The sequence below is a fragment of the Dermochelys coriacea genome, chromosome 7 (genome assembly GCF_009764565.3).
Source record: "Dermochelys coriacea isolate rDerCor1 chromosome 7, rDerCor1.pri.v4, whole genome shotgun sequence".
In the NCBI taxonomy this organism is placed as follows: Eukaryota; Metazoa; Chordata; order Testudines; family Dermochelyidae; genus Dermochelys; species Dermochelys coriacea.
In genome coordinates this window covers 99,300,848-99,314,946 of record NC_050074.1, presented here as the reverse complement: position 1 = coordinate 99,314,946, position 14,099 = coordinate 99,300,848, and the positions used below count along the sequence as shown (strand labels likewise).

The 14,099-nt window shown below is 41.7% G+C and overlaps 1 protein-coding gene across 11 annotated transcripts in view; it reads left to right on the top strand.

Moving 5' to 3' along the window:
- The window catches only part of JAKMIP3 (Janus kinase and microtubule interacting protein 3), a 144,488-nt gene that overhangs the window by 65,861 nt on the left and 64,528 nt on the right, over nucleotides 1–14,099 (top strand). For all 11 annotated transcript variants that reach the window (XM_043518867.1, XM_043518870.1, XM_043518868.1 and 8 more), the window contains one exon: nucleotides 13,520–14,017. In XM_043518867.1, the coding sequence (XP_043374802.1) occupies nucleotides 13,520–14,017 (498 nt within the window). The remainder of the gene's footprint in view (nucleotides 1–13,519; nucleotides 14,018–14,099) is intronic.

Genomic DNA, 14,099 nt, shown 5'->3' with positions numbered 1-14,099 from the left:
GAGGGGGTGGTCAGGGGACAAGGAGTGGGGGAGGGGTTGGATGTGTCAGGGGTTCCAGGGGGGCAGTCAGGGGGTGGGGGTTTGGATAGGGGTCTGGGCGGTCAGGGGACAGGGAGCGGGGGAGGGGTTGGATGTGTCAGGGGTTCCAGGGGGGCAGTCAGGGGGTGGGGGTGTGGATAGGGGTCTGGGCAGTCAGGGGACAGGGAGCAGGGGGGGTTGGATAGGGGTGGGATCCTGGGGGGCGGTTAGGGGTGGGAGGTCCTGGGAGGGAGCAGTCAGGGGACAAGGAGCAGAGGGGGTTTGGTCGGGAGTTCTGAGGGGGGGCAGTCAGGGGGCAGGAAATGGGAGGGGTGCATAAGGGGTGGGAGCCAGGCTGTTTGCGGAGGCACAGCCTTCCCTACCTGGCCTTCCATACCGTTTCGCAACCCTGATGTGGCCCTCTGGCCAAAAATTTTCCCACTCCTGCTCTAGGTACTATAGAACAGTGCTTCTATCTTCAATAATTTCAGACTGGATGAATCCCCAAAACAGACAGCCAAATAATCAGTAAAATGGACTACTTTTATTTTAATTTCTGTTATTTTATCATTGTAATTTAAACTATTTTTTAGCCTAGGGAATCTTTATTTTCTTGCAGCAAGTTTGTTAGTGTGTGTGAAATGATGCCCTCAGTGACCTGGTTCTTTGTTAGAAGTGTTGTGGTGTATTTCATAGCATCAGAAGATTAGAGTTGGAAGAGATCTCAGGAAGTCATCTAGTCCAACCCCTGCTCAAAGCAGGACCAACCCTAGCTAAATCAAAACTTTTAAAAGTGTGCTAAAATTATAGGCTGTCATTTTAAATTTCAGGTGTTTTTTTTTCTAATCCTGTTTGCAGGCTAGGGGGCTCTGTAGGAAAGCGTGCAATCTGGACCTAGCAACAGCCAGTTAAGTTTGCAGGCAGTCAGCCAGCCTAGAATAAGGTGGAATGAGTTGTTCCTCACTATTTTAGGGAGCAGCCTATTTTGTCTCCCTCTGATTTGGGTAGGGTTGCCAGGTATTTGGTTTTCGACTGGAACACGCAGTCGAAAAAGGATCCTGGTGGCTCCCGTCAGCATTGCTGACTGGGCTGTTAAAAGTCCAGTTGGCGGTGCAGTGGGGCTAAGGCAGGCTCCCTGCCTGCCCTGGCTCTGTGCATCTCCTGGAAGCGGCCGGCATGTCCCTGCAGCCCCTAGGTGGGGGGCAATCAGGGAAGCTCCGCGTGAGAACCACAGCCAAAGGGAGCCACGGGGGCAGCGCTTGTCGGTCCGGGCAGCATGCAGAGCCCCTGGCTCCCATTGGCCGTGGCCCTGGCCCTTCCGCCTGGGGGCCGCAGGGTCATGCCGGCCACTTCTGGGAGCTGCCTTAGCCCCGCTGCAATACCAACCGGGAGCTGCCTGAGGTAAGCACCAGCTGACTGGAGTCCATGCCCCGATCCCCCTCCCACACTCCAACCCTCTGCCCTAGGTCAGAACCCCCTCCTGCACCCCAAACCCCTGCCCCAGCCCTGCACCCCAAGCCCCTTTCAGAGTCCACACCCCTGCCCGAGCCCTGAGTCCCCTGGTAATTGCCTTACTTTAGTGTTTCTTTGACAATCATCTTCATTTATTTTTTAACCACCATCCACTTTAATTCTGAAACTAACTCTTGTATAAAGAAAAGGAGTACCCGTGGCACCTTAGAGATTAACAAATTTATTAGAGCATAAGCTTTCGTGAGCTACAGCTCACTTCATCGGATGCATTTGGTGGAAAAAACAGAGGAGAGATTTATATACACACACACACACACACACACACACACACACACACACACACACACACACACAGAACATGAAACAATGGGTTTATCATACACACTGTAAGGAGAGGTTTCAGAGTAGCAGCCGTGTTAGTCTGTATTCGCAAAAAGAAAAGGAGTACTTGTGGCACCTTAGAGACTAACAAATTTATTAGAGCATAAGCTTTCGTGAAGTGAGCTGTAGCTCACGAAAGCTTATGCTCTAATAAATTTGTTAGTCTCTAAGGTGCCACAAGTACTCCTTTACTGTAAGGAGAGTGATCACTTAAGATAAGCCATCACCAGCAGCAGGGGGGGGGAAAGGAGGAAAACCTTCATGGTGACAAGCAAGGTAGGCTAATTCCAGCAGTTAACAAGAATATCAGAGGAACAGTGGGGGGTGGGGTGGGAGGGAGAAATACCATGGGGAAATAGTTTTACTTTGTGTAATGACTCATCCATTCCCAGTCTCTATTCAAGCCTAAGTTAATTGTATCCAGTTTGCAAATTAATTCCAATTCAGCAGTCTCTCGTTGGAGTCTGTTTTGAAGCTTTTTGTTGAAGTATAGCCACTCTTAGGTCTGTGATCGAGTGACCAGAGAGATTGAAGTGTTCTCCAACTGGTTTTTGAATGTTATAATTCTTGACGTCTGATTTGTGCCCATTCATTCTTTTACGTAGAGACTATCCAGTTTGGCCAATGTACATGGCAGAGGGGCATTGCTGGCACATGATGGCATATATCACATTGGTAGATGCGCAGGTGAACGAGCCTCTGATAGTGTGGCTGATGTGATTCCCTGTTTGCTGTAGAGGATGTTGATCAGGTGGTTCCGCAGTTTCTTTGAGAGTGTGTGGCACAAGCTGTCAGCATAGTCTGCGTGGTATGTAGATTGTAATGGATTTTTTACCTTCAGTCCTTTCGGTATGATGTCCATCTGTTTGCATTTGGAGAGGAAGATGATGTCTGTCTGTATCTGTGCGAGTTTTTTCATGAAGTTGACAGATTTCCACTCTATATGGCTAAATTCAGTGCCTTGCATAATGACAGGTTTCAGAGTAGCAGCCGTGTTAGTCTGTATTCGATGCTGACAGCTTGTGCCACACACTCTCAAAGAAACTGCGGAACCACCTGATCAACATCCTCTACAGCAAACAGGGAAAGATTAAGAATGAGCTCTCAAAACTGGATACTCTCATAAAGAACCAACCTTCCACACAAATTTCCTCGTGGCTGGACTTTACAAAAACTAGACAAGCCATTTACAAAACACACTTTGCTTCTCTACAAAAGAAAAAGGACACTAAGCTATCTAAACTACTATATGCCACAAGGGGCCACAACAATGGTTCCCGTAACCCACCCAGCAATATTGTTAATCTATCCAACTATACTCTTAGCCCAGCAGAAGAATCTGTCCTATCTCGGGGCCTCTCCTTTTGCCCCTCCACCCCCACGAACATGATACAGCTCTGTGGTGACCTAGAATCCTATTTTCGACGTCTCAGACTCAAGGAATATTTCCAACACACCTCTGACCAACATATTAACCCACAGAGACCTTCCTGCCAACACTACAAAAAGAAGGATTCTGGGTGGACTCCTCCTGAAGGTCGAAACAGCAGCCTGGATTTCTACATAGACTGCTTCCGCCGACGTGCACGAGCTGAAATTGTGGAAAAGCAGCATCGCTTACCCCATAACCTCAGCCATGCAGAACACAGTGCCATCCACAGCCTGAGAAACAACTCTGACATCATAATCAAAAAGGCTGACAAAGGAGGTGCTGTCGTCATCATGAATAGGTCGGAGTATGAACAAGAGGCTACTAGGCAGCTCTCCAACACCACTTTCTCTTAGCCATTACCCTCTGATCCCACTGAGAGTTACCAAAAGAAACTACAGCATTTGCTCAAGAAACTCCCTGAAAAAGCACAAGAACAAATCCACACAGACACAACCCTGGAGCCCCGACCTGGGGTATTCTATCTGCTACCCAAGATCCATAAACCTGGAAATCCTGGACGCCCCATCATCTCAGGCATTGGCACCCTGACAGCAGGATTGTCTGGCTATGTAGACTCCCTCCTCAGGCCCTTCGTTACCGGCACTCCCAGCTATCTTCGAGACACCACTGACTTTCTGAGGAAACTACAGTCAATTGGTGATCTTCCTAAAAACACCATCTTAGCCACTATGGATGTAGAAGCCCTCTACACCAACATTCCACACAAAGATGGGCTACAAGCCGTCAGGAACAGTATCCCCGATACTGTCACGGCTAACCTGGTGGCAGAACTTTGTGACTTTGTCCTGACCCATAACTATTTCACATTTGGTGACAATGTATACCTTCAAATCAGCGGCACTGCGATGGGTACCCGCATGGCCCCACAGTATGCCAACATTTTTATGGCTGACTTAGAACGACGCTTCCTCAGCTCTCGTCCCCTAATGCCCCTGCTCTACTTGCGCTACATTGATGACATGTTCATCATCTGGACCCATGGAAAAGAAGCTCTTGAGGAATTCCACCATGATTTCAACAATTTCCATCCCACCATCAACCTCAGCCTGGACCAGTCCACACAAGAGATCCACTTCCTGGACACTACGGTGCTAATAAGCGATGGTCACATAACCACCACCCTATATCGGAAACCTATTGACCGCTATTCCTACCTACATGCCTCTAGCTTACATCCAGATCATACCACTCGATCCATTGTCTACAGCCAAGCGCTACGATATAACCGCATTTGCTCCAACCCCTCAAACAGAGACAAACACCTACAAGATCTTTATCATGCATTCCTACAACTACAATACCCACCTGCTGAAGTGAAGAAACAGATTGACAGAGCCAGAAGAGTACCCAGAAGTCACCTACTACAGGACAGGCCCAAGAAAGAAAACAACAGAACGCCACTAGCCATCACCTTCAGCCCCCAGCTAAAACCTCTCCAACGCATCATCAAGGATCTACAACCTATCCTGAAGGACGACCCATCACTCTCACAGATCTTGGGAGACAGACCAGTCCTTGCTTACAGACAGCCCCCCAATCTGAAGCAAATACTCACCAGCAACCACACACCACACAACAGAACCACTAACCCAGGAACCTATCCTTGCAACAAAGCCCGTTGCCAACTCTGTCCACATATCTATTCAGGGGATACCATCATAGGGCCTAATCACATCAGCCACACTATCAGAGGCTCGTTCACCTGCGCATCTACCAATGTGATATATGCCATCATGTGCCAGCAATGCCCCTCTGCCATGTACATTGGCCAAACTGGACAGTCTCTACGTAAAAGAATGAATGGGCACAAATCAGACGTCAAGAATTATAACATTCAAAAACCAGTTGGAGAACACTTCAATCTCTCTGGTCACTCGATCGAAGACCTAAGAGTGGCTATACTTCAACAAAAAAGCTTCAAAAACAGACTCCAATGAGAGACTGCTGAATTGGAATTAATTTGCAAACTGGATACAATTAACTTAGGCTTGAATAGAGACTGGGAATGGATGAGTCATTACACAAAGTAAAACTATTTCCCCATGGTATTTCTCCCTCCCACCCCACCCCCCACTGTTCCTCTGATATTCTTGTTAACTGCTGGAATTAGCCTACCTTGCTTGTCACCATGAAAGGTTTTCCTCCTTTTCCCCCCCCTGCTGCTGGTGATGGCTCATCTTAAGTGATCACTCTCCTTACAGTGTGTATGATAAACCCATTGTTTCATATTCTGTGTGTGTGTGTGTGTGTGTGTGTGTGTGTGTATAAATCTCTCCTCTGTTTTTTCCACCAAATGCATCCGATGAAGTGAGCTGTAGCTCACGAAAGCTTATGCTCTAATAAATTTGTTAGTCTCTAAGGTGCCACGGGTACTCCTTTTCTTTTTGCGAATACAGACTAACACGGCTGCTACTCTGAAACCTAACTCTTGTATGTTACCTAGGCCTAAGGGTTTGTCTGTATAGCGATGTTGCATTGTTTTAACTAAAGGTGTGATATTAAACCAATTTAGTTAAATCCAAGAAATTTCTGTGTAGGCCAGGCCTAAACTGAGAATAGCCTCATCTGTTTTTTGCTCTACAACTAGATGTGCCAAGAAGTGCTCATTTAAGGTATGAAATTGCTTCTCTACAATTTGTTGTCTTTTGTTAATTTATATGCAGGTAGCGTGCTATGTATGTTTGCGAACAAGTTAACTGAACATTCTTGTAGGATAATTTGACCAAAGTAAGACACTAAGGTTAGGTAAACAAATGTTGAATCCATTTTATTTGCAGGTGAGTACTGAGGCAGTATTTAAAAGCAGTAATTGTAATTTCAGAGTGTTGTTTATGTGGATCTGTTAAGGGTAGCCTACTGTCAATTCAAATTACTATAAATTAATTTCACAAGCTTTTTATTACAGCCTGCACTATGCCTACCAGTGGGAGCACTGCAGAAAAAATACAAGCCACAAACAGTTTTATTTTTACTATTTTCTAAATGGATTCTTAACATTTAAAAAATCCTAGCTTTTAGTTAATTAAATATTTTACCCACAGTGTGCTGTTGGTCACCAGTCTTATATTTTGTTGTCCAGATAATGAGCCATAATGTACATGCTCACATAATAATCATTTATTAATACAAATAATTGATAATACTTCATTTTTAATGCCTTGTCATTAAACTTTTGAATTCAGTGGAGTGTGAATCATGTAACAGTTTAATGGATCATAACAAATTCATGTTATTTACATATAGTCTACTTCTCTAAAATTGTATTGTAATGTAGCATTTATTAATGTATGGAAATCAAGGGCAGTAGTTGACAATTAATGGATAATTATTACCAGTACAGTTCTAATTCTGTTGGTACTTCCTTGTATTAACTTAATCATTAGTATTAATCATTAAATTACCCCCCAAAGGCAGGTTAATAGAGTAATCTCTTATTTTTATTATTGTGATTGTTTTAGTCATTTTCTTCTGGGGTTCTTTCCTCTATTTCTACCCATGGAAAAAAAATGATGCAGAGACTTGAGTTAATAATTGCTGTAAAAATATTCTGATCACTGTTCCTCAAAGCTATAATAATTAATAAATAATATGTACTATTTCTTTATATTTGCATGGAGAGACCCAACAGTTTGCTTGTGTGTTTGTCTATCACTGTTTGTCTTGCCCATTCAAGGCCTGATTCAAACCCCATGTAAGGTAATGGGAGTATTTCAATAGATTTCAATGGTGTTTTGTATTGAGGCTGTAAGGCTTTAAGTGCAGAAACCATCTAATATTCTGTGTTTGCACACTGGGCTGCAATCTGTTGAGATCTCTTCAACTAAGTCTAATTACTACTATGATAAAAAGAAAAGGAGTACCGGTGGCACCTTAGAGACTAACAAATTTATTAGAGCATAAGCTTTCGTGAGCTACAGCTCACTTCATCAGATGCATTTGGTGGAAATGGTTTTTTTCCACCAAATGCATCCGATGAAGTGAGCTGTAGCTCACGAAAGCTTATGCTCTAATAAATTTGTTAGTCTCTAAGGTGCCACCGGTACTCCTTTTCTTTTTGCGAATACAGACTAACACGGCTGCTACTCTGAAACCTACTACTATGATAGGAATCCTTCAGGGACCTCCTTTCTTCCTTAGCAACTCTTTGCAAGAGAAGACTCTCGTTTGTTTGCTAGGGAACTGCTAGCACTAAAGACTCTGGGTTGCTCCCTGGCCACTTAGTTACTAAGTTGATAACAGCAAGTCTGTTTCCTGACCTTATGTAATTTTAGACAGATCTTAAAAAGTCCTATATGAAAATTATTTTCAAACTCTAAGCTGGGAAATTTTAAAATGATGATGATAAACTCTGGAGTGATGCCTCACTCTTGTGCTATTATCTGTTACTTATTACTCACAGCCATTATTTTTTATCCTGAAGCATGTCTGGTTACTGATTTTAACAAAAATGACTACAAAACTGTAGCCCTCTTCCAATCACTCTCTTGTGACCTTCAGTAAAATAGGATTGAACTCAGCAGGTCTGCAAAGATGCAAGGTAAACACTCATCAGTTTGGGCTGCTATCTGAATATTATCTTTTTGGGCTATGAAACTGGGCTAGAAATCTGGTTAGAACACACTTTCTTGTGCAATCTCCAGCTCTTCCGCCTAGAAACCAGAAATGCAGTGATATGCTATCTTGAAAACAGCCCGGACAAAAGATAACAATCTTTTTTTTTTTTTTTTGTTAACCTCAAAATTGGCTGGGTCATGGTCTGGGTGGAAAGACTGTGCTTGAAATGGAGAAGTGGGGTTGCAGAAGTTTATGCCATGTCTGCATTTCTTACTGCTGATAGTTGGGAAAGTTGTTGATTCAGATCATCATGCTTGCAGGTATGTGGTATGCCATAATTCTTTGGTCAGTTTGATCACTGACACCTGGGAAGCAATCAGATTTGTTATTTCATGTAATGCAGTTTGTCCTTTTCTACTCATAACAGAGTTTAAGTCAGTATCCCTGCAAACTTTTTAACAACAGGGCATTACCATTTTAACAACAGGTAGGGAAAATTGCACTCTTAGAATAAATATATAGTTTTGCCTTTTATCAGCAGTTTATCACTTAAAATCTGCATCAGTTTACCATATTTTAGTAGGCTGAGGGGAGTGAAATACAAAGAGAGACTTTCTCTGAGCTTTTACAGTTCCTTTTCATACTTCTAAGGATGAAATATTGCTCTTTAAAATTTGGAATTAGCACGAAGACCCCAGCAAATCTTTAAAATCATAATGTGCATCAGATATCATTTCTGTTCTGTAGCAGCAAGTTTGAAAAAGAGCACTCCTTTCTCAATATTGGTTGGAATGCATTTCCTAAAGAATTAAGATATGATTATGATATTTTCTCTTTGTTCTTTTTTATGTATTTTTATTATGTTCTTTTTTATACCCACTGACATCACAGCTGAAAAACAAAAAAAGCATTAGAATAGTTGTGGAAAAATTCACAGTGCAAGAAGTTCTGTTGTTTTTCTTGGGATCTTTCTCCTTGTAAAAGCATCACAATATAGAGGATGATAATAATACTTTGCTCTTCTACAAATCTTATTATTTAAAGTGTTTAACGAACTCTAACATGTCTGTGTCACAGTTTAGGGCAACTTCCCCTGTGTTTCCCCTAAGTGGTCCAGCAAGGGCACGCTCTCCCAGGCTTTCAGCTCCCCAGCTGTTTCCTTTCTTGAGTAGAGAACTAGGCCCCTTTTGACCAGGATATTTCCAGGCTGTACAGTTCCTTGCCTTCAATGTGTTATTCCCAGCAGAGAGAGGCTGCCCAGCACACCTGCTTGCTTCCTCTTCAGAGACAGAGGGCTTGTCTACACTAGCGAGCTTACATCAGCACAGCTGTACCAATGCAGCTGCACTGCTGTAAGATCTCTCATGTAGCCACTCTATGCCGACGGGAGAAAGCTCGCTCGGGTGACTTATAAAACCACCTCCATGATCAGCGGTAGCTATGTAGGTGGGAGAAGCTCTCCTGCCGACATAGTGCTGTCTACACTGGCACTTCTGTTGGTGTAATTTATGTCACTCAGGGTTTTTTCACACCCCAGAGTGACAAAGTTATACAGACAAAAGTGGTAGTGTAGACAAGCCCTAACAGAGTGATTGTCAACAGGTATAAGTTATCCACACAGAATTTCTTATGCAAGGCTACTTCATTTTACGGTAAAAACACTAAAGACAAAACATATTTAAAACAATGAATAAAAGAACTAACATACATGCTACGAAATTTACCAGACAGCATCCCAACTCTAACGTGGGCTCTGGCAGGAGCAGTCCTTCAGCACCCACCCCCGGGCTTTCCTTTATGGTCACAAGTTCATCACAGCTTTGGCTTAGAACAAGCACATTCATAACGTGTTTAGTCCATCCTTTATACAGTTCAGGAGTCTTTGATCTGGAGTTTCTAGAAGCAGGTAATTAGTAGACAACAGATTTTTCTGCTCCAGGGCATAGGTTCAAAAGGGTGGATTCAAAGGGGTCATTTGCATTTCCCTCACTCCCAAGGTATTTCCTTTACAAGCATTGTCCCTAAAAAGTCCACTGAAGTTTTTAACATTTACATTAGTCAAGTCCCGAGAAAAGTTACATACAATCCTACAATAACACACAAAGAATTACATTTTCAGTGCAATGGACCCCAGAGGCACCAAACCCAATTCAACATGTTTCAGAGTAGCAGCCGTGTTAGTCTGTATTCGCAAAAAGAAAAGGAGTACTTGTGGCACCTTAGAGACTAACAAATTTATTAGAGCATAAGCTTTCGTGAGCTACAGCTCACTTCATCGCTGTTACATCACTTCATCAATCACTGTTTAATTTTATAGAATTAAGTTTATTCTTAATTCAATAAGGTTTGTTCAGGATATAGTGGATACTGTCAGTCTGTCACAGTCAGCAACTAGTGAAAGGGAGCTAAATCTCAAATGGATACTGAGCTGTTCAGTAGTGCATTACAAGACTACACAACATGTTAGGACTGGAGGTGAAAAATACTGTATCCAAACCATGAAGGAAATTTAGATAGTATTTTAATTATATTAAGTTTGAATTTCACAACACCAAGTTTAGCCTCCCCCGACCCCCACACACTAATGATATTTGAAAATGTGCATGAAAATTGTTTTTGACAGAATATTGGATTTTTGATTTTTTTTTTTTTTTTTTTTTGCTAAAAGTGTTCGCTTTCTGAGAAAATTTAGACTTTTTGGTGAAAAACCAAACACCCAAAACCCAAAAAGTTTTCAGTTTTTGCCTGCACATTTTTGGCCAAACCCACAAACTTTTCAGTTCAGGAATGTTGACATGTTTTGACATTTCTGAATTAATGTTTTGCTTCAGGTCTGTTCAACATTAAACCTATTCTCCTAAGCTTCTGGGAGAGTGTAATGGGATTTGTAGTTCAGATGTCTCATGTGTCTGTCCTTGTCTATAGGCCTGGCTCCCCACTCATACTACATCTCACATGGTGCACCACAGCCATATGACTCCCATGATGCACTGTGACAAGTCAGCTAGACGCTGTGGTATATCATGGGGGATGTTGACCAGCCAAGAAGCACAGTCCATAGAGGAGAATAGGGAGCCAAAGATCCTAGAGAGCACTACCTTCCCCAGTTCGCTATTCCTTCTGTAAAATGGGGCTCCTCAGCCCACCTGCCCTAGGCCCAGGACCAATATTGACCTCTGAGATACCTCAATTACTTAAATACACCCCTTTCCCAGAAATTTACCACAAAGGTGTGAAACTTCTGGTTTAGTTTTAACTCTATCAAGGACACACAGCAGTTGTGAAACAGGTAATATACAGAGAAACACTTTGCTTAGAGTCTAACCCCTTTATGCTCTTCATTACTTTATTGTGTAAAGCACAGGAGACCACAGATCATACAAAACAATAAACATCTGAAACCTCAATATCTTTTACTTTCTATCTCTCCCTTTTCTTGGGAGTCCTTGGGTGAACTATCTGGGTCTGGGAAGGCAGGCAGGCGGGCAAGATGTTCCCTCCTCATGCAAGGCTGTTGCATGCTAGCTGGTCTCTCTCCCTCCTGGAGCCCCTTCCCAGCTTCTGTGACTTTGCTTTCTCCTGACCCAGGCTTCCTCTTTGTTTGTCCCCCTATCCCAGAGTGTTTTCTTTATTTTATTTTTATATCCTGGTTACCGGGCCTCTTTTGTTCTCCTCCTGGTAACTTTCCACTGCTTCTACCTTCCCCACTCCCTCAGGGGAATCAGCTAAACTATTTTTTCTAAGGATGCAAGTCATCCATTGTCCAAGATGTATGAATCTGAATATGTTCAATAAGTCTCAAGCACCTTCCGTTGAATCTGTCTGGGACATACACGCTACAGAATTTGTCAGCAGTAGTGGACCCACATACATATAGGCACTCATGACACAGCAGATTTTCATAATACAACTTCATAATCTCAATCAGAATGCATAAATTGTACAGACATAGCCCCAGTTTCATCACAAGGGGCACAAACTAAAACTCCCATGAGGCACCTCTTCAGTGTAGGTGAACACAGTTTAATGTCAAACTGACCCAAATTGAAATGTTTTGATTCAGTTTCACATACTGAAATATTTTGATCTGGGTCAGCCTGACCTGAAATAACATGTTTCATTTAGATTTTCCTGATGGAAACTTTCATTTTTCATCCAAACTTTTCAGTTTTCAGGTTTTCAACAAAAAGTAAAAGAAAAAAAAGAGTTTTCCAACCAAGCTTAAGTCACACCTGTCAAAATTTTAAATGAGCAAAAGTAGTCAGCAACCTGGTGTTTTTGTATCATTGAAAAATAGTGGATGCCCTTTCAAAGATTTGTGGTTAATTTTAACTGTGTAGTTTCCATTGACTTTCACCAAGGGTAAGATTATGGAGGTTGAGTTCATGAATCAGAACCATTCCAAATATTCACCCAAAACTTAAACAGAAATGAAATTTAACTTAGTTTTTAAATAAATTGGCTATTTTTAGACATATATTTGTTTTTCTGTTCTTGGTCCCAGCTGGGACCAGGAGTGAAAATGCCAAGATCATACAAGAAAGGCTGTTTGCAAGTTTCCAGCCCAATTTTGGAGACTAAAGATGTTTGGATAATTTAAATAAGATTCAGATTTTTAGATTCCGTATCCAAATTGAACCTTTAAACCATGAGGTTCACCCCTCAGTAGCGTGTGTGCATGCGGGCATGTGCACACACTCAGACAAACAACTCAATAGCATATTAGCAGAAACTTAAGAGAAGGGGGGAAGAATGAAAGGAATGAGGTTTTTAGCCATTTACTTTCAGTGTAACGACCAATCTCATTAGAAAGTACTAGTCATGTTTTTAGGGGTCATATTCCTTATCACAACTGATTGTGATGATGTTGTTAGCTGAATATATAGGAATTACAAAGCAGACAGTTATCTGGGCTTCTTGATCAGCTGCATGAGATAATGGGTCTATGCGTACTGACTTGAAGTGTTCACAAAGAAGTGTTTATGTTGCAAATTGAATTGACTATTATTAGCTGAGATTCCCACTGACTAAGTCATCTATCTGAATTTCAAAACTTGTTTTGGTTGCAATAAGCTCTTAAAACTCCTTAAAAGGATCAGCTATATTTTTAATCAAAGATTATGACATTGAAATAAAACATTTTCTTAAAATTTTGAAAAAGCCTTTTCCTCCCCAGGAAAATATTGTAGTGTAGATTTTGTTTAGCTTTATGAACAATCAGCTTGTGTCTAACAATTCTAAATATATTGTACTCCCTCATTTTAAGGCTATTTCTTGCATAAAGGTGTTTGGTGCTGTGAAGTCAATAGTAAACCAGTGGATATTTCTTCTGGACAGCAAAGGAGTTAAGTGCCTGAGTGATCTGATTTTCATCTGGAACCGTTGGAGAAAGGAACATTCACCACATAATAGAGCGATGGGTCATAAAATATGAACCAAATACCAAATAAAGTCTAATTCTGTGTGTGATAGAGCACACTGCAGTAGGTTTGTGTTTTGAGCTAATAAACAATTATAGAACTCTGTTACAAAATTATGAAATGACAACTCCCATTGTATGTTGCCCCACAATACAGAGATTCCCACTAAATGAATTATTTTGTTTTCAAAAACCTGTATCTTTTTTTATTCCCTTTTTAGATCAGCAAGTTGGAAAGAGAGAAAAACCAGGAAGTTAAACAGATCAAAGAGCACGAACAGCATAAAAACACAGTGTTGGTAACGGAACTTAAGGCCAAACTTCATGAAGAGAAAATGAAGGAGCTCCAGGCTGTTCGAGAAGCACTTTTGAGACAGCATGAATCTGAGCTTCTTAGAGTCATAAAGATTAAAGATAATGAAAACCAGAGATTACAGGGCCTTCTTAATGCTGTACGAGATGGGGCTCCTGATAAGGTTAAAACTGTGCTTTTCACAGAAGCGAAAGAGGAGGCCAAGAAAGGGTTTGAATCTGAGAAAATAAAAATGCAGCAAGAAATTTCAGAACTTAAGGGGGCTAAGAGACAAGTGGAGGAAGCCTTAACTTTGGTCATTCAAGCTGACAAAATTAAAGCAGCAGAGATAAGGAGTGTGTATCACTTACACCAAGAGGAAATCAACAGGATCAAGAGAGAGTGTGAAAGAGAAATTCGCAGACTGGTATGTGTTGATGTAAATATATATGGTTTTTGTTTTTGTTTGTTTTTAGTTTTTTGGCTGTTAAAAAAGAGCTCTGGACTGG